The sequence below is a fragment of the Carlito syrichta genome, unplaced genomic scaffold (genome assembly GCF_000164805.1).
Source record: "Carlito syrichta isolate Samal-C Ts95f unplaced genomic scaffold, Tarsius_syrichta-2.0.1 Scaffold314774, whole genome shotgun sequence".
Classification (NCBI taxonomy): Eukaryota; Metazoa; Chordata; class Mammalia; order Primates; family Tarsiidae; genus Carlito; species Carlito syrichta.
The window spans coordinates 455,059-481,972 of record NW_007258870.1 but is presented as its reverse complement, the minus strand read 5'-3'; the positions used below and the strand labels follow the sequence as shown (position 1 = coordinate 481,972).

General features: G+C 38.7%; 1 protein-coding gene across 3 annotated transcripts in view; it reads right to left on the bottom strand.

Moving 5' to 3' along the window:
• Positions 1-26,914, bottom strand: part of CA10 (carbonic anhydrase 10) — a 523,391-nt gene that overhangs the window by 284,296 nt on the left and 212,181 nt on the right. For all 3 annotated transcript variants that reach the window (XM_021719507.1, XM_008071879.2, XM_021719506.1), the window contains exon 4: positions 20,959-21,101. In XM_021719507.1, coding sequence (XP_021575182.1) covers positions 20,959-21,101 — 143 coding nt within the window. The remainder of the gene's footprint in view (positions 1-20,958; positions 21,102-26,914) is intronic.

Genomic DNA, 26,914 nt, shown 5'->3' with positions numbered 1-26,914 from the left:
GCTTACAGAGTTTATGCCAGACCTGCCGGCTACTTGGTGGCAAATGAACTAATCCTAAGACATTAACAGACTCAGGAAGTATTGTAAAAAATTGGGAACAAGTAAGAGTTAGACGTGATTCATTCTGCTTGGTGTTACCAGACCCAATAGTTGACATGTTATATGGTCCCTTCTGTATTGCAATAGGCACTGTGTATATTCGGTCCATCAGAAGGGATGAGGGGCTCAGTTGAGACTGCTGGTTGGAATGACACAAAAAGACAATCTAGAAGAAGCTCAAAAGACAGAGACAAAATAGTAGTGAGCTACCAACAGAAGATTGAAAACCAATGCAGATCTGTCTGTAGCTAGGCACCAATCATCTGATATGATAGAGATTCATTTCTTTTTTCATTCTGTTAAATTCTGAATTATCTTCTTGTCCTTTTCTGGTGAGCATCATAGAATTAATAACGAAAACACCCACATTTCTGGATATTCTTTAACCTAGTTTGGTCATTCTAGTTCAAATAAATACAATAAGCATTTATCAAGCACTGACCATCAACTTCAATGCAGGTTAACTGGGCACCGACTATGTACCAAATAATTTGCGGTCTCAGAGATAAACAAGACAGACCATTAGACATGGTTCGATATATACCAAATTGCAAATCATGTGAAAAATTACATGAATAATTTACATAAATTAAGACTAAGACTATATGAACCCTAAGAAGTACAGATATCACAAAGCATATATTCCATAAAGCCTCCAAATCTAACATACATTTCACCATGTTATGTGAACTAAGGCATACAGTAATTTTGATGGCTTCAAATCACAAGCATATTATTACATGGATAGCCTAAGTTGACGTTTTCAAGGTTGGCTGTTTCTCTGTTAAATTAAAATTAAATTGTGGAAGCACTATGTACTAGGCATGATAATATGAGCATTTCCAATACGCTATAATCCTTACAATTTCTTAATATGAACTCCACTTTATAGACCAGGAAGCAGGCTCAGGGAGGTAAAGTAACTTGCTTAAGAACCATTGGAATCCAAGCGCATTCTTTTTTTCATGTATACTGCCATGTTCATAGTTTATTTACTGTGCTCCAAATGGTGCAGTCACTACAAAGTAAATGGCAACTGTAAAAAAAAAAAAAAGAAAAAAGAAAAAGAAAAAAACTTGCCTGCCATTTCTCTTCCTCATAGGTAGAGGAAGAGTTTACTAACATCAGTGTCAATGATCATAAAGCGAAAATGTCCTAAGCCTTAAATTTGCTTTTCAAATACCAGTATTTCAGAGGCAGATTACCTGACTCCAATAATATGCCTCAAACCTTGCACTGTGTGTGCAATGAAAGGAAATATTTCATCCATTATAAGAGGCTGTCAGAGGAAAACATTTTCCTGATATCATACCCAAGAGAACAGCGTGTGAAGCAACATTATCATATTTTACTGAACTTTCATATACTCCATGCAGTATAATGTATATTTTATCTTTTGAAAAGCCTTGGTAACAAAAGGATAAAATATCCATCTGAAACTCAAAGTACATTCTAATAATGCTGCATTCATGTTAATAGCATTAAAAAAAAATCCTCATGGGCCTTTGTAGGCAACTCACCCACCTATGCTAAGAATCTATCCTTCAGTTACAGGAGGAAAAGCTCATCCCAATGGCTTTGTCCACTCTTTTATGGCTGGGGAGAGGTGGAAGGTAAGGGGCATGCTGGAGGGCGCCCATTTACAAAGGCATCCACTGGACTGGCAGAATGGATGGGGAGAAATTTCTTTCCTGAAAACAGGGAGTTAAGTATGAGCTTAATTTGCATATCCCTCTAGAATCATAAGGGTATTGATTCTAGCCTCTAAGATATATTAACATAAAGGTTTTAGGGCACTCTCAGGAAACAGCAAACTGACAGTGTGGAACGGACAGTGAGAATCCCCAAAAAAGCAGGAAGAGAAAATGCATCACTTTTTGGCAATTGAGGAATTGGAGGCAGGGTGAGTCTAAAGATATATGCCTGCTTAGGTGATGCCACCTTTTGCAGATGACTGAAAGTGTCTGAGTCCCACCTACTGCAATCGCTCAAATGACTTCCAAGCAAGTCCTCAGAGATCTTGTTTTAAACTATTTGTCAGAGACTCCTATGAAATCTGGAGGCTGGGCTCGGTGGCTCAGCCTGTAATCCCAGTACTTTGGGAGACTGAGATGAGTGGATTGCCTGGACCTGTGGGTTCGAGATCAGCCTGGGCAACTTGGTGAGACCTTGTCTCTACAATAAGTCAAAAAATAGCTGGGTATGGTGGCGCATGCCTGTAGTTCCAGCTACTTAGAAGGCGGAGTTGGAAGGATCATCTGACCCCAGCAGGTCGAGGCTGCGGTGGCCGTGAGCGTGCCACTGCACTCCACCCTGGGCGACAGGGTGAGACTCCAACTCAAAAAACCAACCAACCAAACAAACAAACAAAAATACAACAAACCAAAAAACCAAAAACCAAAACACAAACAAACAAACAGCTTTTTCTGTCTGGGGAAGGGGCAGGGGCACACCTCATCAACAAGGGTACCTGCACAATGAATATTTGTATACCAAACCCTTAACTGTACCCCACAGTTTAAAAAAAAAAAAAAAAAGGAATTTGGGAAAGCCATACTATCTTCCGGGAAACTCAAAAGAAGATAGAAGTACCTTCAAGGTCAGAACTTTCAGGTTTGTGAAAAAAAGGCCTTTATTTTCTTTGTAGAAATACCACCGCCAGGCTGAGAGAAACAGTGTCCTGTTTCAGTAATGCTCACAAGAGCTGTGTGCTGTTGGATGAGTGACTCCACCTCCCCAAGACCAGCTTTCCAAAAATCATGTGTCACCCAAGACTGTGCAGGAGGGAGACGCTTGGGCAGCTGGGGTAAGCTGGCAGCAATGGTCCTTAGTGGGGATGCTCAGTCACTTACCAGGGCAATTGTGAGCCTTTGATTTGATCCTGTTCCTGGTGTGACTTGGGAACTGAGAGTCACCCTTGAATTCCTTTCAGTCTTCTCACTGAACGAGGAGATGAACAAATTCAAAATTTCCATCTATTATCATCATTATTATCCAAAGAGAACTCAGGGAAGTCTGAGGCTTGAATGGCCGGGATGTGTCAGCATTGCCCCTGTTAAATTATGCACATCATATGGAATGACTTAAAGGATGACTGCACAGGAGAAACAGAGACAGGCCATTTACACGGGCCAGTCCTTTGAGGCTCATGACTTTAAAAGTTATTCCAGATCCACTCTGAGCCCTGTGGAATTTGGAAACGTGCCTATCAGAATTTCTAGAGTGCAATTTGTGTTCCTGATGGGGGTAACATCCTAGACGCAAAGACAGCAAGGTCTGTTCTCATCACAAAGTAAGAGACAGCAGACAAGAGAGACAGCAGAGGAAACAGAGAACGCAACACCACCCTCCATACAGAGAGAAAGCCTACATATGGTGACCTAGAAATTAAGATTGTCTGTTTTCCCCTGACTCTACAGCTGCCAGAACGGGTGCAGTGATGACAATAACTATCTTGAGCATTTTATGTGGCACTTTTTTTGATGAAGCATATAAAAAAATTAACCACCTATTTAGAAACGACATTCAGTAGGTGATTTGCCACCTTGCCAGGAAAGCCAGATGACAAAGTAGACCTACAGCACCCCCTCTCTAAAACAAAATATGTAAGGTGCTAGAGCCACAACAGGCCGCAGAGGTGCAACTGACAGGCAGAAGCATGGCGAGATCTGGATACCCACCCTCTCTCATTCTCTCAAAATGTAGCGATGAGAAGGAAATTGGCTGAAGGTCAGGACTCCTCTGATTCCATGCTTTCTTATTCCTAAGCTCTAGATATAGACGGAAAGTATTTCTGCCCTGTTTTCAGCTTAGTGCAACATTCTGGAAAGGAAAATGGTGTTGGAGTCAAACTACCTAAGGCTGAAATTCAGCTCTGTTTCTTGTCATCTCTGCAACTCCGTGAATTATTTAACAACTGTACATTTCAGTTTTCTGGTCTGTAAAACTGACCATCTTAGGTTGTTTGGGGAATTAAGTGAGATAAAATATGTATGAATAAATGGATATAGCACATACTCAATATTTAGTTATTTTGCCTTTCCTTGTCCATTTGGGGCATTTTAAAATTCATCTATTTATTATTTCAGTCAATAAACATTTATCGACTGCTTTCTATATATCAGGCACCTTGCTGCTAACCAGATGCTGTCTGACACAGTCATAAAAATTAGTGGGCCAAAAGGAACCCAGACTGCAAAGGAGTCATCCTTATGGAAGATCCTATGCCTCATATCTGTTGCTGTTTCAAGCACACAATCCATGTAGGAAATATCAGACCACATGGTAACTGGCAAGGACAATTTGTTGGTCCAAACAGATTTTGTTGCTCCCACTTGAATGCCTCCATTAGAAGACTCGGACTCACTAATTCACCTCTGACAGTTGATCAACACACCCTTATACTCTTCCCTTCAGTTACACTGGTCCCAATTTATTAAAAGTCAAATGAAAGGTCTCACCAAATGTGTAATCCTGGATGGCTGTGTAACATTTGGTTTTCTCATGTCCTCATAATCCTTTTAATTTTATATTTCTAATCACAGAGGGCAACAGCACAGAACACACAGAACAGTTTGACCACATTAATAAAGTTAGTTATTTATATATTATCTGCGATGACTTACTTTTCCCCATTACGTTCTTTGGAGTGGATAACTTATAGTTATTAACTTTCAGGAAGCCCCTATATATCATAGCATCATGCCATTAAGTCTTTTGGAAATTCATCACAAATCAGTATACAGATGACATTGATGTCTTATTGCTATTCATTCCTCCTGGACCATTTTTAGCAGTCCATTTTTTATATCCCTGCAGTGCAGAAATATGGCTCGCTCCAGTATCTGTCCTTTTTGTAATCGCAAAAGGAAAGCTTGGCAGTTGTCATATATTACACTCTTGAGGAAAATGCTAGTAATATGTCGAATTGATTGAACAGCATGGACTCAAAATCGCCTGGCACAGGGCTATTTTCCTCACTGCGGTTCAAATTTTTTTTTTTAAATCTTACCTTTTAGAATCAGAAACTGTGAAATAATCATTAAAAGGCGTGTGTAGAAAAACCTAAAAGCTCCTCCCTATTTTCTCCCTTCAGACTTCTAAATGTGTTTACAGCAGGCATTTATAGTGTTGCATGTGATGCTGCTGGAAACAATGTGTCATGGACAAGAAGCTAGTGGGGGGCAACCCTGAGGTTGTGAGAAGAGCCTAGGGCCCCCCAGTTTCTGGAGTAGAGGAAGCTTCAACTGGTAAAGAAGTTGAGGACATGACCCTGTGACTGCCAGGGCACTGGGCAACTTTCTTGTTGCAAAGTTGTCATGACAAGGAATACGAGGTCTGACAATTAAGCTTGTGAACTTGCCACTGTGTGTTTACGTTGGCAGCACTGTACAAACAACTTGGTAAGGTATCATAATCTTTGTATATCTGTGTCTCACAGTTGTGTTCTTGTTGATGTGTGGCGGTGTCTTGCTGAGTGGTGTTCATTATTGTTGTTGCATGTTTTTTGTATACCATCACGAGAATGTCGGAGTTTGAATTAGAGCAACGAACAAACATTAAATTTCTTGTTAAACTTGGCAAGAGTGGAAGTGAAATATGAAAAAAATGACAGTGTACAAATGGATCAAACATTTTTCTGAGGAGACAGAAAGCGTCACCGATGAAGAGAGGTCAGGAGGACCAGTAACGAGCAGAACTGATGAAAACATTGTAAAAATTTGTCGAAATGTGTGTCAAAATCATCGGCTGGCTGTGAGAAGCATAGCAGACCAAATAAACATTGATAGAGAAACAGTTAGGAAAATCTTAACTGTAAATCTTGGTATAAGAAAGATTTGTTCAAAAATGGTCCCAAAGGAGCTCTTGCATCAAGACAATGCACCAGCTCACACAGCACTATCTGCCTGGGGTTTTTAGCCAGTAAACAAATAACTGTATTGGAACACCCATTCAGCTGATCTGGCCCCTAATGACTTTTTTCTTTACCTGAAGATAAAGGAAATATTGAAAGGAAGACATTTTGATGACATTCAGGACATCAAGGGTAATAGGATAACGGCTCTGATGGCCATTCCAGAAAAAGAGTTCCAAAATTACTTTGACGGGTGGAATAGGTGCTGGCATCAGCGCAGAGTTTCCCAAGGGAAGTACTTTGAAGGTGACCACAGTGATATTCAGCAGTGAGTTAGCACTTTTCCTAGGATGAGTTCATGAACTTTTTGCTTTTATTGAGAAACTAGACCCTGTATGGTCTTGTACGAGGCAAGTGAGGAAAAAAGCATGCATTAAAAAGAGGAATTAGGATAAAGGTAAGGAAAGTCAGAGTTGCATATAATCATGTCTATGCTACCCTGCTCCTTCCTCTGCCTTTGGGGAGCAGGTAGTGGCAACTGGACTTGGTGAGGGTGAAATACACAGCACAGGCATTTCAGTTTGAGTCATTCTTCAGGAGGCCAAACCATGGTCACTAAAGTCATTTCCAACATGGATATTTGTAGCAAAACTAAAACGTTCTTTTCAACACCAGTTACAGTAGATGCTGTTGGTGATTCACACAGATCCCCTTTTCTAGGCCCGTGGATAGGTCCCCCAGTCTCGATGAGTGGTGGCTGTGATAAACTCACCTTTCTTCTGGGAATTACCCTTGACCTACAAGAGCAGTGGTGTGCTGAAAAATCTGTTTCATCCAGCTCTCAGGTTAAAAAAATATGCTGTGATGTTTAGCATTTGCAGATTTCTGTGATGTAATTGCTCCTATCACGGTGGATTTCAAGTTGCCAATTTGATGGCGCCCAATGCAAAGTGAAAAGAGGTACATACAGTGGGCTCGTCTTGAAAACCGGTATAAGGAGACTCCCTCAGGACACCACTGGACAAAAGGCAAATTTCCTGGGAATGCCAGGGAGGTGATGCCCCTCTTAGAAAGTACTGAAGGCTGGCCCCTTAGCCCCTAGGAGTGTGTAAGAGGTTGACAGCACTGTGGTGCTATGTGTACTCAAGATGTCCCTATACGATCAGGTTATGGTTGGACTCCCCAAGACTCAGATGCTTGACAAACTACCTCCTCCTCCCCGACCCTGGCCTGCTTCACTCATTCCCTTGCAGCTTTTACCTGAGAACACTTCAGAAATTCATTTGCATAAGATTCTCCATCTCAGGCCCTAAACCTGCTCTAAGAGAGCATTAGAATGCAGAAGGGTAATGCAACACTTATTTAGAACTGATGATTTTGCCAACATTTTATTCTATCTGAAATTCACAAGCTCAGAATAAATAATTTGAGTCAGTTAAATACTGAGTTGATTTCTACATTTAATCCTACCTAGAAACCAAGTATAAAATAGCAACATGCTATACGCAATATGTATTCATTTTCTGCATTATAGCCCAAGTGATGCATTTTGCTTTTATTGAGAAATTAGTGAAAATAGCTACCTGGAAAAAAAAAAGTGACTTTTCCTCAATTGAATAAAAAAGGGATATTTTCAGAATATCAGAGATAAATGAAAATTGAGAAACATCTCTGCTCTTTAGATGTAATATGAAGAATTTTTTGATATAGAGGTAACAAAATATTTTTAGGCAGGTGAGATACTGCTAATTTGAGGGGTTTCTATTGGATATGACACTAAACTGTGTAGGTGTATATATTTTCACTTACTAAAAATGATATCATGCACATTTTTCATGTGATACCATATATAAATATTTTGTTTATGGGTCAGAATATGTATGTTTTAGAGCTAATGGCCAGAATGGACTAATGTCATATTAAGTGTCGCATGTGATAAAGATCTGAGTAAAAACAGGAAACCAGTCTGCTCAGAACATTAGGTAGGCAATAGTAACATTAACAAAATAAAATTATTGCCTTACTGAGTAAACACTGGGTTTATTAAACAAGAAAAATAGATGTTAGGCTGAATCGCCAGTCTTAATACTTTTTGCATTTTGGATCTTGGCCCTAGCATATTACAGAATAAGGGATTAGAACACCTATATTTATTTATTTATTTATGTATTTATTTTTAAGGTGGGGTTTAATTCTGTCACCCAGGCTGGAGTGCAGTGGCACAATCATGGCTCACCACAGCCTCAACATCTTGGTTTCAGGTGATCATCTCACCTCAGCTTCCTGAGTAGTTGAGATTACAGGTGTGTGTCACCATGTCCGACTAATTTATTTTTTATAGAGATGAGGTCTTACTATGTTGCCTAGGCTGTTCTTGAACTTCAGGGCTCAAGGGATCCTCTAGCTTTGGCTTCCCAAAGCATTGAGATTACAGACCCCCCACACTCAACCTAGGATGCTTACCTTTTGAAATGTGAACAATATGAAATATGAAATACTGGGAAGAGACAGGTTACTTCTTTTAGTTATTCTTAATATTTCATACATATTGATAAAGTATGACATTAAGTTTTCATAGGAAAAATGAAATCTGATAGTCACTTAGACGTTTGTTTATGCAGCATACACTCCCAAAATTGCATTTATTCCAGTTTTTCAGTTTTAATCTAGATTTTCTTCTCAGAAAGAGTTTAGGAAAAGTATTTTTAAAAGTCTTTTAAACAGAATCTACTTCATTGCTTATGGGGAATTTAATATTTTTATTTTAATTTTCAGACCAAGGATACTTGGTTTCTAGGCAATAATATTTCTTTAACAGGATTCAAGATCTCTAAAGTTCATGTAGAACAGCTTTGTTGGTTTATCCAACCAAGTGGCCAGGCTTACAATGAGTTGATTAACCAATTTCAGAGCATTCTTGGAGAGAATGCACAACTGATACCAGTTTTTTAGACATCAATATTGAAACTTCTCTTGGGTATGTGACTGTTTCTGGGTTGCCCAGGAGCTCTGCCAGTTTTTATCTTCTTGACTATGATGGAGCCACTGGTCCTGGGCTAGTTGAGAGGTGAAGGTAGTCGAAAAAACTCTGTAAAAATTGGGTCATAAGTTTTCCTCTTCTCATCCCCATGAAGGATGGTAAGAGAGCTGAGCTGCAAGCAGTGTTATGTAAATAATGCATTTTGTAGTCTACTTTGAAGAGAATACTTAATTTGTAAACTGTCCATTAGTTTTATCTATGGGACCATGTAACCAGAAAACTAAAGTGAGGGATACAGAACTCATGAGATTCCTGAAGGACAATCTTCTTTCTAGGAATTTATCTGCCTATAAATTTACCAAATATCTCAGATTAGTCCTTCCACATTTTATTATAAAAATTATACTCAGTTCTGGGATAACTTGAATTTTTCTCACTTAAATATTGTCACTAAAATCATACAACTATCTATCCTTCTGTGTTTGGTTAAAATGCTCTATGAGAGGGGAAAATCAATTTCACTCTAATACAGAAGAGAAAAGGCCTACGTTTCTTGGTCATATGAATACAGGGCTAGGAGGAAAGAGAGGTATAGAGAAAAGATGAGAGAGAGAGAGAGAGAGAGAGAAAGAGAGAGAGAGAGGGAGAGCGCACTCAGGGGTTCAAGACCAGCATGGGTAACTTGGCGAGACCTCATCTCTACTATAAATCAAAAAAATTAGTCAGACTTGGTGGTGCATGCCTGTGATTCCAGCTACTTGCAAGGATGAGGCAGAAGGATCACCTGAGCCCAGCAGGTTGAGGCTGTGGTGGCTGTGATTGTGCCACTGCACTCCAGCCTGGGTGACGGAATGAGACTTCGACACAAGCATGCGCGCGCGCGCGCACACACACACACACACACACACACACACACACACACACACACACACACACACAAAAGGTTAAGAGAATAAGAGAGATGGAAAAATGGAGAAAAATGAGAAGGATAGAGAAATAAAGGAACAAGATACAGGAAAAAAAGGCAAAGCCTTTCCTAATACTTATCAGAGAAGTAGATAATGAGAGATTGAGATATATTTACGAAAACTAAAGCCAACCAGGTGTTTTCTTGGGAGACTTGCCTAATGACTCTGCATTGATTTTCTGGATGATGGCAAGAGGCAAACATTACAAGGAATTACCAAGACAATAAGCAACAATCCTCAGCCCAGATCTAAGCTCAGCAATGGTGCAAGAAAACCTGATACCCACAACAGAATGCCTTCGTGAAGAATCTATTGCCTAACTTAGAATACGCCATCTATGTCTTTCACATTTTGCTAATCTTTCATCACTTTTCACTGCTATGCACTGAAGCCTTCCACTCCCCACAAAACCTCTGCTTTGTGAACAAACACAATTATCTTGGCCTCGTTTCTTTATCTTTAATTTAAGTCCTTTCTTGTAACATTCAGTTTGTCCCGAATCCTTTATTTTAGCTACTCAGAGCCCGATATCCCAAAAGAGAAAGAGTTATGTATTCAAAATTTTGAGGAATAATTTTGATAGAGGTTGAGAAGAAGAGGGCAATACAAATTTCTTCCAAGTCAATGCTAGTGCTTTAAAGGGTGTTTTCCTTTAAGAGAGCTTACATCTTCATTAAATCCTCATTCAAGGGTCAACTTCAAGCAAACACATTCCTGATATCCTATCTAACCAAGGCTTATATAGAACCAAAGGATTTCCCGGCTGTAAGGGGTATCACAGGTCAAGTCAAAGCTCTAATCTAATGCTTGAGTGTGCTCTATAATCCCAAGTAGCCTTTGGTGCCTATCAAAACTCTTTTGGTGCCTGGGATGTCAATGAAACAGTAGAAGGGTCATTCAATTTTCACCCAGCTTGAATTTCTATTTTGAATTGAAGTCTGGTCCAAACCACTTCCAAACATCAGACTAGTTCTCTATGTCTGAGGCTGCACGGGAAAGGTACAATTAGAAGGCAGAAATTATGACTTCCCAAAACATTTTTCTTTTAGATAGATAGATAGATAGATAGATAGATAGATAGATGATAGAAAAAACAGAATATTTTACTCTTCTTACTTTGTTCCTCTTCCATACTTCATCTTGTCAATGTCTTTTCTATTAGTTAAGCTTATTGTCAGTCTTAGGGGAGCTGACAGTCACACCCTAGATACTGTCTTCTCCATAAAGGTATTGCATGACAATGATCTCACTGATCATGGATGTAGTAGCTTATGACTATGTAATTGAACTGAATTCAACTCTTGGCATTTTTCCTGTGCTATTTATTCATATTGACTGAGCACATGCTCCATTAACTTTTTAACTCTACTTTTTCACATGTGGTGTTTTTACATGTGAAAAAGTAAATCTCTCAAAGCCTGAATCTGTGAAGTTTTTTATAAATATATATTTGAGAGGAAGCTTTACTGTCATGCTTACTGAATTCCAACCTCCTGGGCTGGAGGTACTAGGAAGGTGGCTCTGAATTCTTATTCTGTCATTCAAGGAATTGAAATCACTTTACCTCTCAGCACGTATGTTACAAATTCTAATACGAACATTAGTTTCTTTGACAGAGAAGTTCAAGTGGGAGTTAAGTTGTGTTTTATTGCTAACAGCAATAAAGCCTATGATGGTAGCTAACAATTATTGATTATGTTCTTTTCCAGTCATTGCATTATAACCTGCCTAATAAGTGCATTTGAAAAATATAATCCCCTCCACCACAACCCTACGAAGTAGAAAGTATTATGATGCCCCTTTTATAAAGGAGAAAACTGAAGCTTAGAGAAGCTAACATCTTGTATACGGATGGTGGGTAGAAAATCTGAAATTCAAACCCAGGTCTCACATCAGGTCATTCATGTACATGTGTATATCTCCTCCCCCAAAAGGAGGTCTTCATTGTTTTATTGATCCCACTTCTTCTAGCCATGACTTTAAAAATTCCTTCTCATTTTCTGGAAGCTTTGACTCTTTCTGGGTCTCTTTGAAGCCATTTATAAATCATTTCTCCTTTTGTCCTCCTTGGCTGTAAGCTCTTTTCTCTCACACATCTTACATGCCATTTAACAGCACTTTTTTCCTTGCAAAACTCCCCATGCAGCCACATCCATATCTTTAGCTCCTACTCGTTCCTTTTTTGGTATCATCATTTGTAATTGTATTACCATAATTTCCTTTTTAAGAGCTTCACAATCCACTGGAGTCATCTTCCGTGAGGTAATGAGATTATGTATGTTTTAACTATGATACTTAAAAAGTAATCTACCTTTTGAAGTTTTCATATGCATGTCTGATGTCTACCTTTTTTTTTTTTAACCTTGGCTACCATCATTTCTAAAATAATACACCCACTTTTTTCCCAGTTACGGCCCATTCCACATCACTAAACTTTCCTTGCTGGTTAGAATTAGGTTCAAATAAACACACCTCTTATTGTCTTCTTCTGAGCAAGGATGATATCAACATGGCAAGCCAAGAAAATAATCAAACCACAAAATACAGATAAGTAAGAACTATATCCACTCTTTTAGTAGCTCTTAAAGATATGCTCAATACTACAAATATGCATAAAATTATACATACCATTTCTATATCAGAGTTTCAGTGTAAAAAGACCCATGGTATTTAAAGGCAGCTAATAAGTTTTAAATGGGTAAGGACACTTACCTATCAAATTTTAACAGTATTTATCCAATAAAAATCAACAACACATTCAGATGATGAAATGAATTTACCTTTACATTTTCTTTAAAACTTCCACACACAGAACCAGATTATCTGAAATTTAAAGGCCCTTTGAAAACTATATTTCATTCTACCTTCCTTTTTATGTTAGCACATACTCTAGCACCTCCATAAAGTCTGATTTGACTAACCCAACTTTTTGTTCCCATTAAAAATTAGTGCCAACCTGATTGATTTGCTAATTAATCATCACTTCTTCCTTAATATTTATTCTATTATCTGAAATAGTTATTTAAATGATTTACTGACATTTAACTTCTGTGTATCTTCTCTCTAAATATATCAGAATTTTTTGAAGGAACATTAATGCTTCACACAAAAGATTTCAGAACACAGCAATGTTGACACATGAGAATGGCAATAATTAATTATGGTTAACTAAATTTCGCAATCAGGTTTATGGAAAAATTTAAAAATAGAGAAGTAGTAAGATTTTAAATACCAAACCAATTCATATTTCTTATTTTTCAATGTATTTTAACATTTCATGAAAAGTACAATCCCTGGAGATTAGTTTCAGTGATAGAGTCTACTGATAGCAAAGTTATTTTTCATCATGGGGGTTCTCACATTTTTCCCACCTTGAGTCATAGCAACTTTTGACGAATTCCATGTAAGCCTTTTGTAATCAAGGATAATCTTGGTTGAATTCAAATCAACCAGCACTATCACAGAAAACTCCAGGGAGGTAAAATGAACGTGTGAGAGCACATTTATCATGAGGCGTTCTTAATCTGAGGGCTAATATCTATAGTATATTAGTCTTACTCTTCCTTAGAAGAAAAGTAATACTAATACTATAGGCCAAGTCCTAAAAGAAATATGATAAAGGTACATAAAAAGCAAATAGAGATTTTACAGTCAGCTAAAGTGATCAAGAGGAGTTTCACGGAAGAGACAGCTTTGGAGCCATAAAGGTTGAATCATAAAAAGGCAGGGACTGGAAGTCCTGAGGCTCGTCAGGCATATTGTGGCCGACCCACAGATCATAGGGAGAGGAAAGGTATGTCCAACAGAAAAAACCAGAAGTGTCACAATCTCATTGAGGAAAAAAATACACACAAAGTATGAGGGAGATAAGTCTCTGGAAAGGGAACTTGGGATTGTACTGCAAGGACTACGAATGCCAGGCTGAAATATTTATGCCTAATTTATAGGTACGGATGAGTTTTATTACCTCATATTTATGTCATGGGAAAAGTGAGATGGCCTTGTAGATCCACCTAGAGCTTTGTGTTGCATGTCTTCCAATTGCCCCTTCAGATTCGTCTTTTCCTTGCTTGGTGGCTTGGATGCTGCTTGCATAGACTGAATCAGCAGGCTCCCTTGGTCTCTGACTTCTTACCAGAGGGAGCCTGGTAGAAGAGGGGAGGGAAGGGAGTGCAGCTGGGGCCTTGTTCTCTAGCTCCATCCAGAGGGGTTGCCTTGAGCTAGCTGCTTCCCTCACTGGAGGTCAGGTGTTCCTCATCTATGGCTCTCTCTGTCTCTGTGTTTTGGTAGCCATGCCCTCCCCTCATCTGGGGGGTGGTAATAAACAATACCTCTATTAAAATCCCCATGACTCACCCAATTAAGTGTTTCATGTCTCTGCTGAGACTGATATAAGCCCCAAGTATCCAGAAGTCAAAGAGAAATTGATGTCAACCATAGGTAGCGATAACAGGGCCTGTATTCCTGGCCTCTACTGAGCAAAAACTACCAAAACAAAACAAAGCAAAACAAAGAACCAACCCGGAATAGATGGGAGAAAGGCTGCTTTTCTGAGATAATTGAGATGAGTCCAAAGTCTGCTAAAGGTCAGTCTCCTGTCATTTTTTGCTTCTTACATCCATGACTATGACACTAGGGTGAGGTCAATCATTTCTACCACCTGCCTCCTTGCCAGAGGTTTCAGATCCTGGAACTTCTACCCTTATCACGGACTAACTGTATCCCCAAAACTTGTATTGGGTGTCCTTAAAAGTCTAGCAAGTCATTAGGGAAGTGCAAATCAAAACCACAATGAGATACCACTTTACAGCCATTAGGATAGCTATTTTAAAATAAATAAATAAAAACATAAAACAAGTGCTGGTGAGAATGTGGAGAAATTGGAATTCTTGTGTACGTAAAATGGTGTAGCTGCTATGGAAAGCAATATGGCGTTCCCTCGAAAAGTTACACATGAATATGACCCAGCAATTCCACTCCTTGGTGTATACCCAGAAGACTTGAAAGCAGGATTCAATAATTGTACATCAATGCAACATTATTCACAATAATCAAAAAATAGGAGCAACCCAAGTGTCTTGAGGAATAGGTAAGAAAAATGTGGTATATACGTACAATGGAATATTATTCAGCTTTCAAAAGTAATGGAGTTCTGATACATTCTGCAACATGAATAAACCTTAACAGCACTATACTAAGACAAAAAAGTCAGCTACAAAAGGACATTTTATAATTCCACTCCTATGAGGTGCCTCCAGTTGGCAAATTCATAGAACCAGAATATAGGACAGAGGTTACCAAGGGCTGGGAGCGGGGAGAGATGGGAAGTTAGAGTTTAATGAGTACAGAGTTTTAATTTGGGATAATGAGAAAGTTATGAAAATGGATAATTGTGATATTGCAAAAACACCATGCATGTACTTGATGTCACTGAACTGTACACTTTAAAACAGTAAAAATGGTAAAAGAAAAATAAATGTCTGTCTGATATTTTGCAGCAGAGACCAAACACGAGGCCTATCTGATGAAATCTCAGTAGTCTGGAATTCCTAGAAATGATGAGACGGCACTGAGGGCGGGGAGGGACTCAGACTCCAGCACTTTCTACAGAAAGTGGTTGGCACTGACTCCTGAGGGTGCTGTCACAAATCTAAGCAACTACCAATTTGCAATTAGATTAACTTTGATTTTTTTTCTTGTTGTACAGAAAAAAATAATATTTCAAGCTGTAATTTTGTAAAAACCTCAAAAAGTTTTAAAAATGACTTGATTTGTGATGATTAGTAAACCACTAACATATTTAAGTTTACAATTATTATATTAGTTTTGCTACTGCAACAGTTCACCGCAAACTTGGTAGCTTAAGACAAAGCAAATTTGTTATTTTATTTTCTGGAAGCCAGAGATCTGAAATCAGTTTTGTTGGGCTAAAACTGCGGTTTCAGGAGGGCTGTGTTCCTTCTGAAAGCTCTAGGGAAGAATCTGTCTCTGCTTTTTCCTGCTTTGAGAAGCTTCCTTGACTCGAGGTTCTACATCATTCTGACCTCTGTTTCTATCTTTGTGTCTCTTTTCTCCGACTCTGGCACTCCTGCTTCTGTCTTTTTCTTTTAAGGACCCTGTGATTGCAGTGAGTCTACCTGGATAATCCAAGATAACCCTCCCATTTTAAGATCGCATCTGCATTAATCACATCTTCAGGATATCTTTTGCCATGTAAGGTGACATATTTACAGGTCCCGGGGACTACTGTGTGAACGTCTCTGAGAGTGGGGCATTATTTTATCTACCACATCTACCAACTCCAAGTATATTTTTGCCTGAAATGGAGAGATAGGTTAAAAATAGTAGGTGTTTTTTCCAGATTATTCAATCAATGAAAGCCTGATATAATAAATCTAAAAACTTTAGAGAGGAAAAAATAAAATGGTATTATCCTTAATTTCAGTCTCTTTTCTATGAATATCACGAACAAATTTTGAATAACACTGAGATCATTAACTGGACAATTTTAGATCTTACCTTTTACACTTATTGTATCATGAGTAATTGCCATGTCATTAACTACTGAGATGTTTGCTTTATTGAAAGAGTTAAAAGATGAGGATAGATGCCAGGACAAAATTTTGGCCAAAATGATAGAACTGGTCAGTAGGTTTTAGACTCAGTCTTAATATATTTTTTTCTATTTTTTTCTCCTTTTAGATATTTTTGATCAGCAGAGAGGTTTCGACGTGTCACATCTGCTCAGTGAAAGCCAAACGCAGTTAACTCACATCCTTCCAGCACCCATCTGTGTCAAATGTTCCAGTCAAATATCTATACCCCAAATGCTCAACTGAGGTTATCTGTTTTTCACTCTGGGGTAATCTTCTCACTCTATATTTTCATTTCAGATTACCAAGAAGCTCACTTATGTGACTAGCACATTAAATTAAGACACAACCGTACATTTACTTTGGTTTGAGCAAATAGACAAGGAAGGTTAAAATGTTACTGACTTTGTACAATTTCAATGGCTAACAAGAGTCTCACTCTTTAAAATGGTCAATGAAGCTGAACTCAGTGTAAAACACCATTTACATCATAATCCAATTTCCTAAATATAAAGATTTTGAACAACCTAAAGCTGTAAAGAATTATCTCTTGCCTCTCCTTCGCTTTTTTTGATACTTAAATTGATTTAGTAGCTTTAGAGAGAATGGATTAATTAGCTCCAAACTATTTAGCAGTTGGAAATTTACTAGGATCAAAGGTAGGAGATTGGTTTTAAGGTAGAATTCTTATATATACATGCAATCCAACCTTAAGAGAGTGTCATATATAAAAACACAATTACAGGTTGTATATTCCTTATCCAAAATGTGTGGGACCAGAAGTGTTTCAGATTTAGGATTTGATTAAATTTTGGAATTTGCACACACACACACACACACATACACACACACACACACACACACACACACTACACAATGAGATTATCTTGAGGATGGGACCAAGTCTAAACACAAAACTCATTTATGTTTCATATGCATTTTATACACAAAACCTGAAAGTAATTTTATACATTTTTAGTTTTGTGCATGAAACAGTTTGACTGTGCATTGACTGTGACCCATCACATGAAGTCAGCTGAAGAATTTTCTACTTGTGGGGTCATGTCTGTGCTCAAAAAGTTTTTGGATTTGGAGCATTTTGGATTTTCAGATTAGGGATGCTTAGCACGTGTTTTGGATTTTGTCCGTACAAGTCCTATATGTCAGATATGTTCAGCTAGGAAGAAAAAAAAAAAAGAACTTGCTTCAAAACTACCATTGAAAATAAGCAACTAGCCGGGCTTGGTGGCTCAGCCTGTAATCTAGTGCTTTGGGAGGCCGAGGTGAGTGGATTGCCTGAGCCCGCGGGTTCGAGACCCACCTGGGCAACTTGGCGAGACCTCATCTTTACAATAAAAAAAAAAAAAAAAAAATTATCCAGGTATGGTAGTGCGCGCCTGTAATTCTAGCTACTTGGAAGGCTGAGTGGAAGGATCACCAGAACCCAGCAGGTTGAGGCTGCGGTGGCCGGGAGCGGCCACTGCACTCCAGTCTGGGTGACAAAGTGAGAGTCCAACTCAAAAAAATAAAAATAAAAAATAAAAAAAAAGAAAATAAGCAACTTAAAAGGTAAAAGAAATCTAATTTTTAAGTAAAAACGAATATTCTCCATGATATTAATGGCACAGTACATTTTGATTCTCATTAACTATTATTATTCCTTATTATTTTTGTGTTGAGGTTGAATTTTAGCCCTAACTTATGGGTAAGAAAAGCCCTTGTTCCATTACCTGAGCATTATGTCAGGTCAAATATGTTAAAACAAACATAGCAACACAAGTCAGAGGCTGCAACAGGGCTGCTTCATGGGTTTTTGCATAAATACTGACCAGTGGAATTTAAATGCCAAAAGAAATAATGCCATGGATTAAAAATGTGACATAAAACATACAGTTGCTGGGGTACATTTAACCTACTGACACCCAGCCCATCTCAGACTACAAAATGTGGCATCCTGCCCAAATTCTATAAAACCTCCCAGTCTTACAGGATGGTTTAAAAACCCATTGAATTGGTACTTCTTTTTTCCTTTTTTTTTAAATTTTACTTTTATTTTATAGACATAGGGTCTTGCTTTGTTTCCCAGGCTGGTCTCAAACCCTTGACCTCAAGCAATCCTCCCATTTCTGCCTCCCAAACTGCTAGGATTCCAGGAGTGAGCCAATGCACCCACACATGAGTTGGTACTACTTTAAGGCAATACTAAATTCAGAGCAGTGACTTAGATTTTCACTTCCAAAACAAGCCTCCAACTCATTAAACATCACCTTTAAAAAGCTTGCAAACATGATTTAGCTATTGTCTATCAAGTTCAGGCATTTCATTACCAGTTAGTTTATCCCATGACCATTTCTATTTTCTTTTCTGCCTTTGACAAATGCAAAAGGACTCATCAGGCAGTTCTCAGCTTTTCAAGCGACTGACAACACCAATTGTGCCAGATATAAATATTTACATTGTCAAAAGTAAATGTTTCCAAAATCCAGACTCCAATGCATTTGAAAATTGGTTTGGATCAGGTACACTTTACTGAGATGGAAAAAAAAAATCACTTGTCCAAAAACCAAGCAACAACAACAACAACAAAATACCCAAATCATAACATTTTAAATTCCAGTCTCTCTTTTCCCAATAAACTGTAGGGAGAAGCTGTCTTGACTTTTTTTTCTTTTCATTCACATCAACATTTTTCTTTAAGATGGTCTTTTGGAAATTGAAGCAATTATATCACTATTTATGTTAGCTTGCCACTTCTCCTCTCACACTCCCAGTATACGCTGGCCATAACACCCAGGAAAAGGATCTAGTTCCTTAATACCGTGCTTCGGTATCCGACCTCTGGCTGTCTTCTCCATCCTAACCCCATGCCAGCCTGTCTTCAGTCTCTGTGCTCAGTGTTGCTGGCCATCTTTCAGGTGATTTCTGAAACACAGGTTCCAAACTATTTTCCATTCTGCTACCTTGGGGTTTTTTTCCCCCCTGCTTTTCCTTTTGCCTGGAATTCAATTATCCCCCATCACCCTTTCCAAGAAAGAAAAGATGACTGAATAGTTAGTCAAAACTTCAACTTTCCCTTTTCAAATACTGACCAGTGAACTCACACATTTATGACTTTAAATATATAATTCACCTTTTTTAGAGAGAGGTGTATGTAGAAGCCATGCCAAGTTCCTTAAACTTCACCTGCATAATGGCCACTTTGGTACTTAATCCTGAATTGTACCCCACAACTTTAAAATAAAAATAAAAATGGCAAATAAAACAGTAATTAGGGTAGCTTAGTTTTCTGTGCAATCAGAGCAATAAACTAAATGACCTGCTAAGAGCTTTCAACAAAAAATGCTTCTTAAATAATATTTAAAAATGGTACACAAATACTACACAATTAAATGGTCCCAATCACATGCAATGCCTTTTAAAATCTGACTTGTGACCTGAGTCAAAGTCACTAACAACTTTTTGATGAGTCATTATTTTTTAATTTTAATTTTTGGTGATAGTTACATGGTAGAAAAAAAGATATTCCAATATATCAGAAGGGGAGAAAAATGAACTTACACACTTCATGGTAAATATGGTGAACAGACTACATAAGAGAGGAAGATGGAACAGAGCCCAGTGAGCCCAACCCTAAAGAATCAACCTCCAGCATCAACAAAAATTGTCTATAATTTTAACTCCAATTTTGCACACAAATGATTTTCCTTTCCTCTTGAGTTTTCAACAACTAAATCACCTTCAAACACAATTTCTGCAGTCTTTTTTACCTTCAACAACTTATTCAACAATAAAAGGTAGCCAAAGAGAAATGAACCATTGAAAGAAATGCTAGATTTCAGAGATGAGAAGACCCTGTGGGTGCGATGTCCTTGCACAAATTAAGGAGGAGATCATCCTCGTGAGGGAGGAGTGGAAAGGAGGGATTTAGGTGTACGGATCACACAGCACAGCTCAGCATTTCTGCACGGGAGTTAGGAGTCTTAGCTAGCAAGACATCCTTAAGAAGATTAATTATTGATTTTCTTATAAATCATCTAAGGTGATTTTTGTTTGTTTTTCTTCCCAGGATGATAAACGTCTGAATTTCCTTTTGTTAATTTTTTCTTTTACTTCGTTGAGGTTAAAAGAAGGGCTAGTAAAGCAGTTTCTGAAAGAAAGGATTTCCCAGCATGATGTACAGAGGTGGCAAATATATTTTCTGAACTTTACTGGGTACCAAGGGATAGGGTCTCAGGCACTCTTCACAGGGTGCAGAGTAATTAGACACATGGGAGTTTGACTAGCTAGAGAGAAAAAGCACAATTTAAAATGGATTATATGTATTGGCAGCAGGTAGAGGTCTGTAGTATGCCTAGGTGAGAAGACAAACTCATTGCAGAGATGGAAGCCTTCAAAAACAGTCAACTTTCAGAATCAGCATGGCTCCGTCTCCAACTTCACAATGGAAGCAATCTGGCAACTTACCTTCCTGCCCCCAGTGTTGATCCGAAGGGGCGTCAGAAAGGGGTCAAAGATCATGTGACTGGTTTCTATGTTGACTGGAGACTGCCGTTTTCCTACAGAGCAAAGATTCCAAGCTGAGTTCACCAATCCCCAGAAAGAAGGAACTAGAAACCAAAAGAAATAGTAGAATTAGCCTGGGTTGGAATGGAAGGTTGGGGAAACAATGTAAAAAGAACTATGGACAAAAGTAGTAAAATCAAAGAGAACCACTTAATGTTTCCATTCATAGAGATCCTGGAGTGGCTATGGTACCTTCCTGGTCTGAATCTTGGTCAATTTCTTTAATTCCTACATTCATGATCTCTTACAGTCAGATTTTCTTGTTTCGGACCCATTTGTCCTGTGGTCTCTTCGTTCAGTACAGTCAGCATGAACACTTTAATGCTTACATCATCTTTTAAGCCACATCATCTCTGCCATACCTGAGGTACACCAAATATTTAGCAATTCCTGAGTTGATGCTCTGCTTTCTTATCTGGTAAGAATGATGTGAAAATCAACTCTGTCCTACTTAGAAGTTTTTCAAAGAAACTGCCATTTGGCATATACAAGGTGTTCTTCTATGGGTTGTCAAGACCAAATTAAGGGAGTGAATTATTTTTATGACTCCCAGTCAATGCCAGACAGGAGCTTAGAAACTTGACTTTGTTTAGTTCAGCACTGTATCATTAACCTAATGAACCAGCAGATGAAGAATGTATTCATTTGATAGGAGAAAGAATGACATTGAATGTTGAGTGCAAATATCTAAAGGAAACTGTCTACTAATTTTCAGTGTCACATTAAAACTGCTATCAGAATAAATTTCTGTGGCAATTTCCAGTCCTGCTTTCTTCTATTTAAGAAAGTTAGCTGGGCATGGGGGGAAGCAACCTACTAATTTTATGTCTGTGAAGAAAATAAAAAAAACTATACCTTCAGCCTTTTCCTGCCCGTCTCAGAACCTCCACAGAGGCCTGGATCCATGTGTCCTCCCTATGCCCCTGAGATTATATAGCCATTTATTCATTCATTCACCCATAGAATGTGACTTCTAAAAGATGGAAGAAGGAAGGCAATGGATTTTTCCACCTGGAGCCTCGAGGAAGAATATAGGACTGCTGACACTGATTTTTAAACCCATGAGAATCATTTTAGACTTTTAACCTCCAGAAATGTAAGATAACAAACTCATGTTGTTTTAAGCCACTCAGTTGTTGTGGTCATTTGTTATAGCAGTAATAGAAAACGAATACAGACTCTTTACCTTTAAAACTCTGTGAGACAATAACCTTTTTGATAATCAAGACATCTATGATGTCTGGGGGCCCGTCCCTGGAAGCCAACTGCATGATAAACGTAGTTACAGCTGGTGCACATTGCATTTCATCTACTCCCATGAAAAGCATTAACAACAATAATTCCAGGCCCATAAATAGATTGTAAGATTGCTATTATGGGGCAGCATGGGTGGGCAGCTGTTGCTGTGCCTGACTAATAAACGTCATACTGGAAAAGTCCCCCCACAAAAATACAAACAGCAAAAACTTTATGCGAACATCTGCCTTCACTTTTATTGGGCATGGAATTCTTTATGACAAACAGTTTCGGGGTTTTATATCCCCACTTCACTACCAAGGCCGATGTCTCTGATTCTAACCACCTGCTCAGCCAATTGAGGAATGACTGAGAAACACCCTCCCCGGTTTAGCTGTGTTCTTCATTGGCTCCACTCTTGAAGGGATAGCTAAATGTATTTACCCCTGGATTGCTGCGTTCAATCAGTCGTAAATTAGTGGCCTTTCAGAAAAAGAAGCTACCTTAGAGATAATCTGATCTAAACACATATATGGAGTTAAGACCATAGAGGTTGAGGATAAAGTCTCCTACCCAAGGCCACGTAGCCAGGTAGAGGCACAGAAGGACAGAATAAAGAACAGAACCCAGGTCTCAAGACTTTTAGTGCTACTGAGTCTCCACTGCTCTAAACACCTTTCCTCTGCAGAAGGCTCCATACATGAGCAGATTACAGAGGGGGGACCCCCCAACCTGGAATTTGTTTATAAAAAATTGTGTATTTATTCTTACATGTTTACACTTCAGTCACCTTCAAAGTACTCTCTGTTTGATGCAATGCACTAACAAGACACTTTTTCCACTGCTCAGAACAGTTTTTGAGGTCATCCATTTTGACGTCTTTTGGTGCTTCTGCCATTTTTTGTTTCATCTCTTCCACATTAGCAAAAGGTTTCCCTTTGAGGACTTTTTTCATCCGGGAAACAAAGAAAAAAACTCACTCAGGGTCCGATAGGGTGAATAGGAAGGGTGGGGCATGGGGTCATGCCATTTTTGGTCAAAAAGTGCTGAAGGCTCAACATGATGTGGGCAGGTTGTTCATGTAAATCACCCACCATGAAATGGGCAAATAGTTGAAAGAATCTTCAAAAAAAAAATTCACTGAAGCTGGACGCAGCCTCTCATAACAAGGCTAACTGGTACACTGAGATCGATGAGTCCCTAGAACACTTATCTAGTGGGGGAAGCCTATACTACAAGGGGCATGCACTCCAAAAGATAATTCCATATATGTATATTTTTGGTGTCCCCTTTGTATTGTAGCCAAGGAATTTCGGAGCTAATTGTTGCCATGACTTGTAAGATTTCTGCTGTCATTTCTCTTTCTGTGAATCAAGAAAAACAATAGTGCCTATTTTCCGGTTAAAATAAATTTCAAGTACAGAGGTTCAAATCAAACTGCTTAACTGCTTTGAAAGTCAACTATCTCACATAGGGTTAGGATTTTCAAAGAGGCATACGACCATGGGGTAATGTAGACACAGTGGTCTGGGTGGTAAAGGAGAGGAAGAGTGTGTTTGGGACCAATTGCAGGGTCCCAAGCAGACCTGATGGGGATGAATGTTCATGAACAACTGCTCCTGGAATAGTGTCCTGAGGTCAGATGGATTGGTTAAGGCTTTAGTCCAGGTAAAAGGAGGAGTCAGTGATGTTATAAGAAGTATTGTTTGGGCAATATTTAAGGTATGGAATCAGTCCAGGGACCTCAGGTGCCAAATGGACCAGAAAGAGCTCTGTAAATGTGGTGTAATGTAGATTCTAGAGAAATGCTTTAGGATGAAAGCTGTGAAAACAGGAGGGCGTGAAATGCCTGTGTTTATCGGGGCACAGAAGTGAGCCAGCTGACATAACATGCAGAGCAAAGATGGGTGTAAGAACTAGGGCTTCCAGATTCAGAGTGAGAAATTTTCTCTCTGGGTTTTGTGCAGAACTCTCAGTTATCCCCAAAGTTCTGATACTTAACTATCCTTCATAATATTATCCTTCAGATTTATAGATACCCCATGTCACCTTTGGGAGCAGAGATGGAGTTATAGGCTACTGTGGCACTGCTTCTATTTTCAAATTTAGAGAATCATGGTTGAATTATTTTTCTTAGTGTTCACAGTTATCCTGATAAATCAGATCTTTAAACATTCCTTTTTAAAGCATCAGTTATAACGGCTTATTAACTAAGGCTGTGTCTTTTTCTATCTTGATTGATACAACTTATTGCTGAGAAAAAATGTAAATAAAGCAAAATTGACTGAGAATCACTCTAATTAATGGACAACTGGTCTGACAATGTTTGAATTCCACCATCCCTGGCATCCTTTTCATACAATCTTCTAATTTACATAAAAACTAGAACACACAACAGATCGGAATATTTTTGCAAATTAATTTTCACAGAGTCTAAGCCATGGAACTTAACTGCCGCATCACAGCTACATGTTATCTTGCCAAAATATTTCCCCATGGCAATACCTCCATTCTTACCCGAAACTACAAATCCCAAATGGCCTCCTGGCTCTGGATCCAGTGAGTTATAAAAGATGCTCAATGACTACATGATTTCAACTGCTTAAATCATGAGCCTTGGCAAACCCAAAGCAAAACCTATCAGCTGCTTATTAGGACCAATGAAACAAAAAAGCTCCTGTTGAGTTTTCTACCAACACACTTTGGCAACCCCCAGACAAAAACAACAAAGCTGTCACCAAAACAAGAAGTAGGTCAGGAGAGCAAGGAAACTGAACAATCAAGTTTGATAGGGAGAGTTAAAATTTGCCTTGATGATGTCTTTGTCCTAGAGAAGGTAGTCCAAAGCCAGGCTTGTGCTTTTAGGCATCCTCCTTTTTTAGTTGTCCTGAGCCAGCAGAATTTGCTACTGTGGGCAGGATGTTAGGCACTTGGAATTAATTTATACAGTTTATGTGAATTTACTAAGTCCTATGGGAACAAGATAAATTCAATTCAAATAAATTTACTGACAGTCTATGATGTGCCAGGCATTTGCCTTGGTGCTGAGAATTCATGCAGTGAACGTTTGCTGAGGACTTACTATGGGCCAGACACTGCCACCAGTTCTAGATAGTCAATAGTGAATGAAAGAGATGGCTCTTATTCTCAAGAATCTTGCAGGTTAGTGGGAAATATGGAAGACAAATGAGTTTATATATGTCTATGTAATTAAAACTTTTGGTAAGCATACTATAGAAACAAGTAAGAGGCAGGGTTCGGTGGCACAGCCCATAATCCCAGCACTTTGGGAGACCGAGGCGAGTAGATTGCTTAAAGCTGTGGGTTCAAGACCAGTCCAGACAACTTGGTTAGACCTTGTCTTACAGTAAATCAAAAATTGGCCAGGTGTGGTAGCGTATGCCTGTAGTTCCGGCTACTTGGAAGGCTGAGGCGGAAGGATCGCCAGAGCCCAGCAGATAGATACTGGAGTGGCTGTGAGTGTGCCACTGCACTCCAGCCTGGGTGACAGAGTGAGACTCCAACTCAAAAAACAAACCAAAACCAAAAAAACAAAAGCAAAAACCAACAAACCAAAAAACCAAGTAAGATGGTCAGAAATTATAGCATAAAGCATGGAAGGGAGAGATAATCCGAGTAGGAATGGTCTCTGTGGAAGGGTTATCTAGTAAATTCTGGAAAGACTGGGAGAGTTGCTTCTTGACAGTGGCAGGGGAAAGGCTGTCCAAGACAGAAGGGAAGAGCAGGAGTCTAAGGCAGAGAAGAGGAGCAGGAATTTTGGCAGAGAAGAGTTTAATGTGTTCTAGGAACTGGAAGAAAGCCAGTTAACTTGAGCCTGATGAATCAGATGAGGAGAAAAGTGAGATGAGGTGGGGTTGGTTAGACCAGGAACAGATGATTCAGGGTTCTGCAGGTCACAGTAAGGAGTCTGCGTTTTACTTCCACGTGGTAGAAAGCCACTAAGAGTCTGGCAGGGAAGTACCATGGTCTGATTTATGAATTAAAAGCATGTGTCTTCCTTGGCTGGAACACAGCCAAAAATGAGCTTGATTATCCTTGGAGTGGTTTGAATGGGAAAAGAATTGGTTCCCAAGCAACAGTTGGGGACATAGGTTTTTACGTGAATTTAATCCTATTGCCTTGGGTGTATTTAAATTCTATCTCAAAGGAGGAACTAATTGAATGTTTTAGAAAGTATTCTCTTCAACATATGTGCCAATAAAATTGCATTTTCCTAGGATCCAACTGGTGCTTTACAAGTCATAATTCGAAGCAAGGAATATTTTCATGAAGAGACTCAGCTAAGGCAATCTTTTCTCATTTTCAGGCAATAAACTAAGTCCCTAACTTTTCAGTCAAAGGAAAGCAAATGAAAGTTGAGAAAATGAATACTGGCATAAAACATATCAACAGTGAATTCAATCCTACAAATAAAGCCTTCCATTTCAATATCGCAATCTCTACTTTGGGGTTATAAAACATATGAATACATCTTAAATAAGAACTCATATCTTTTTCTTGCTCTTTCCCTCACCAATTCTGATTTACTGTCCTTTCCTCTCTTTTCAGCTGTAATAAATCTCCACTTTGAGCCATTATTAATGAGCATGTTTAAAATACC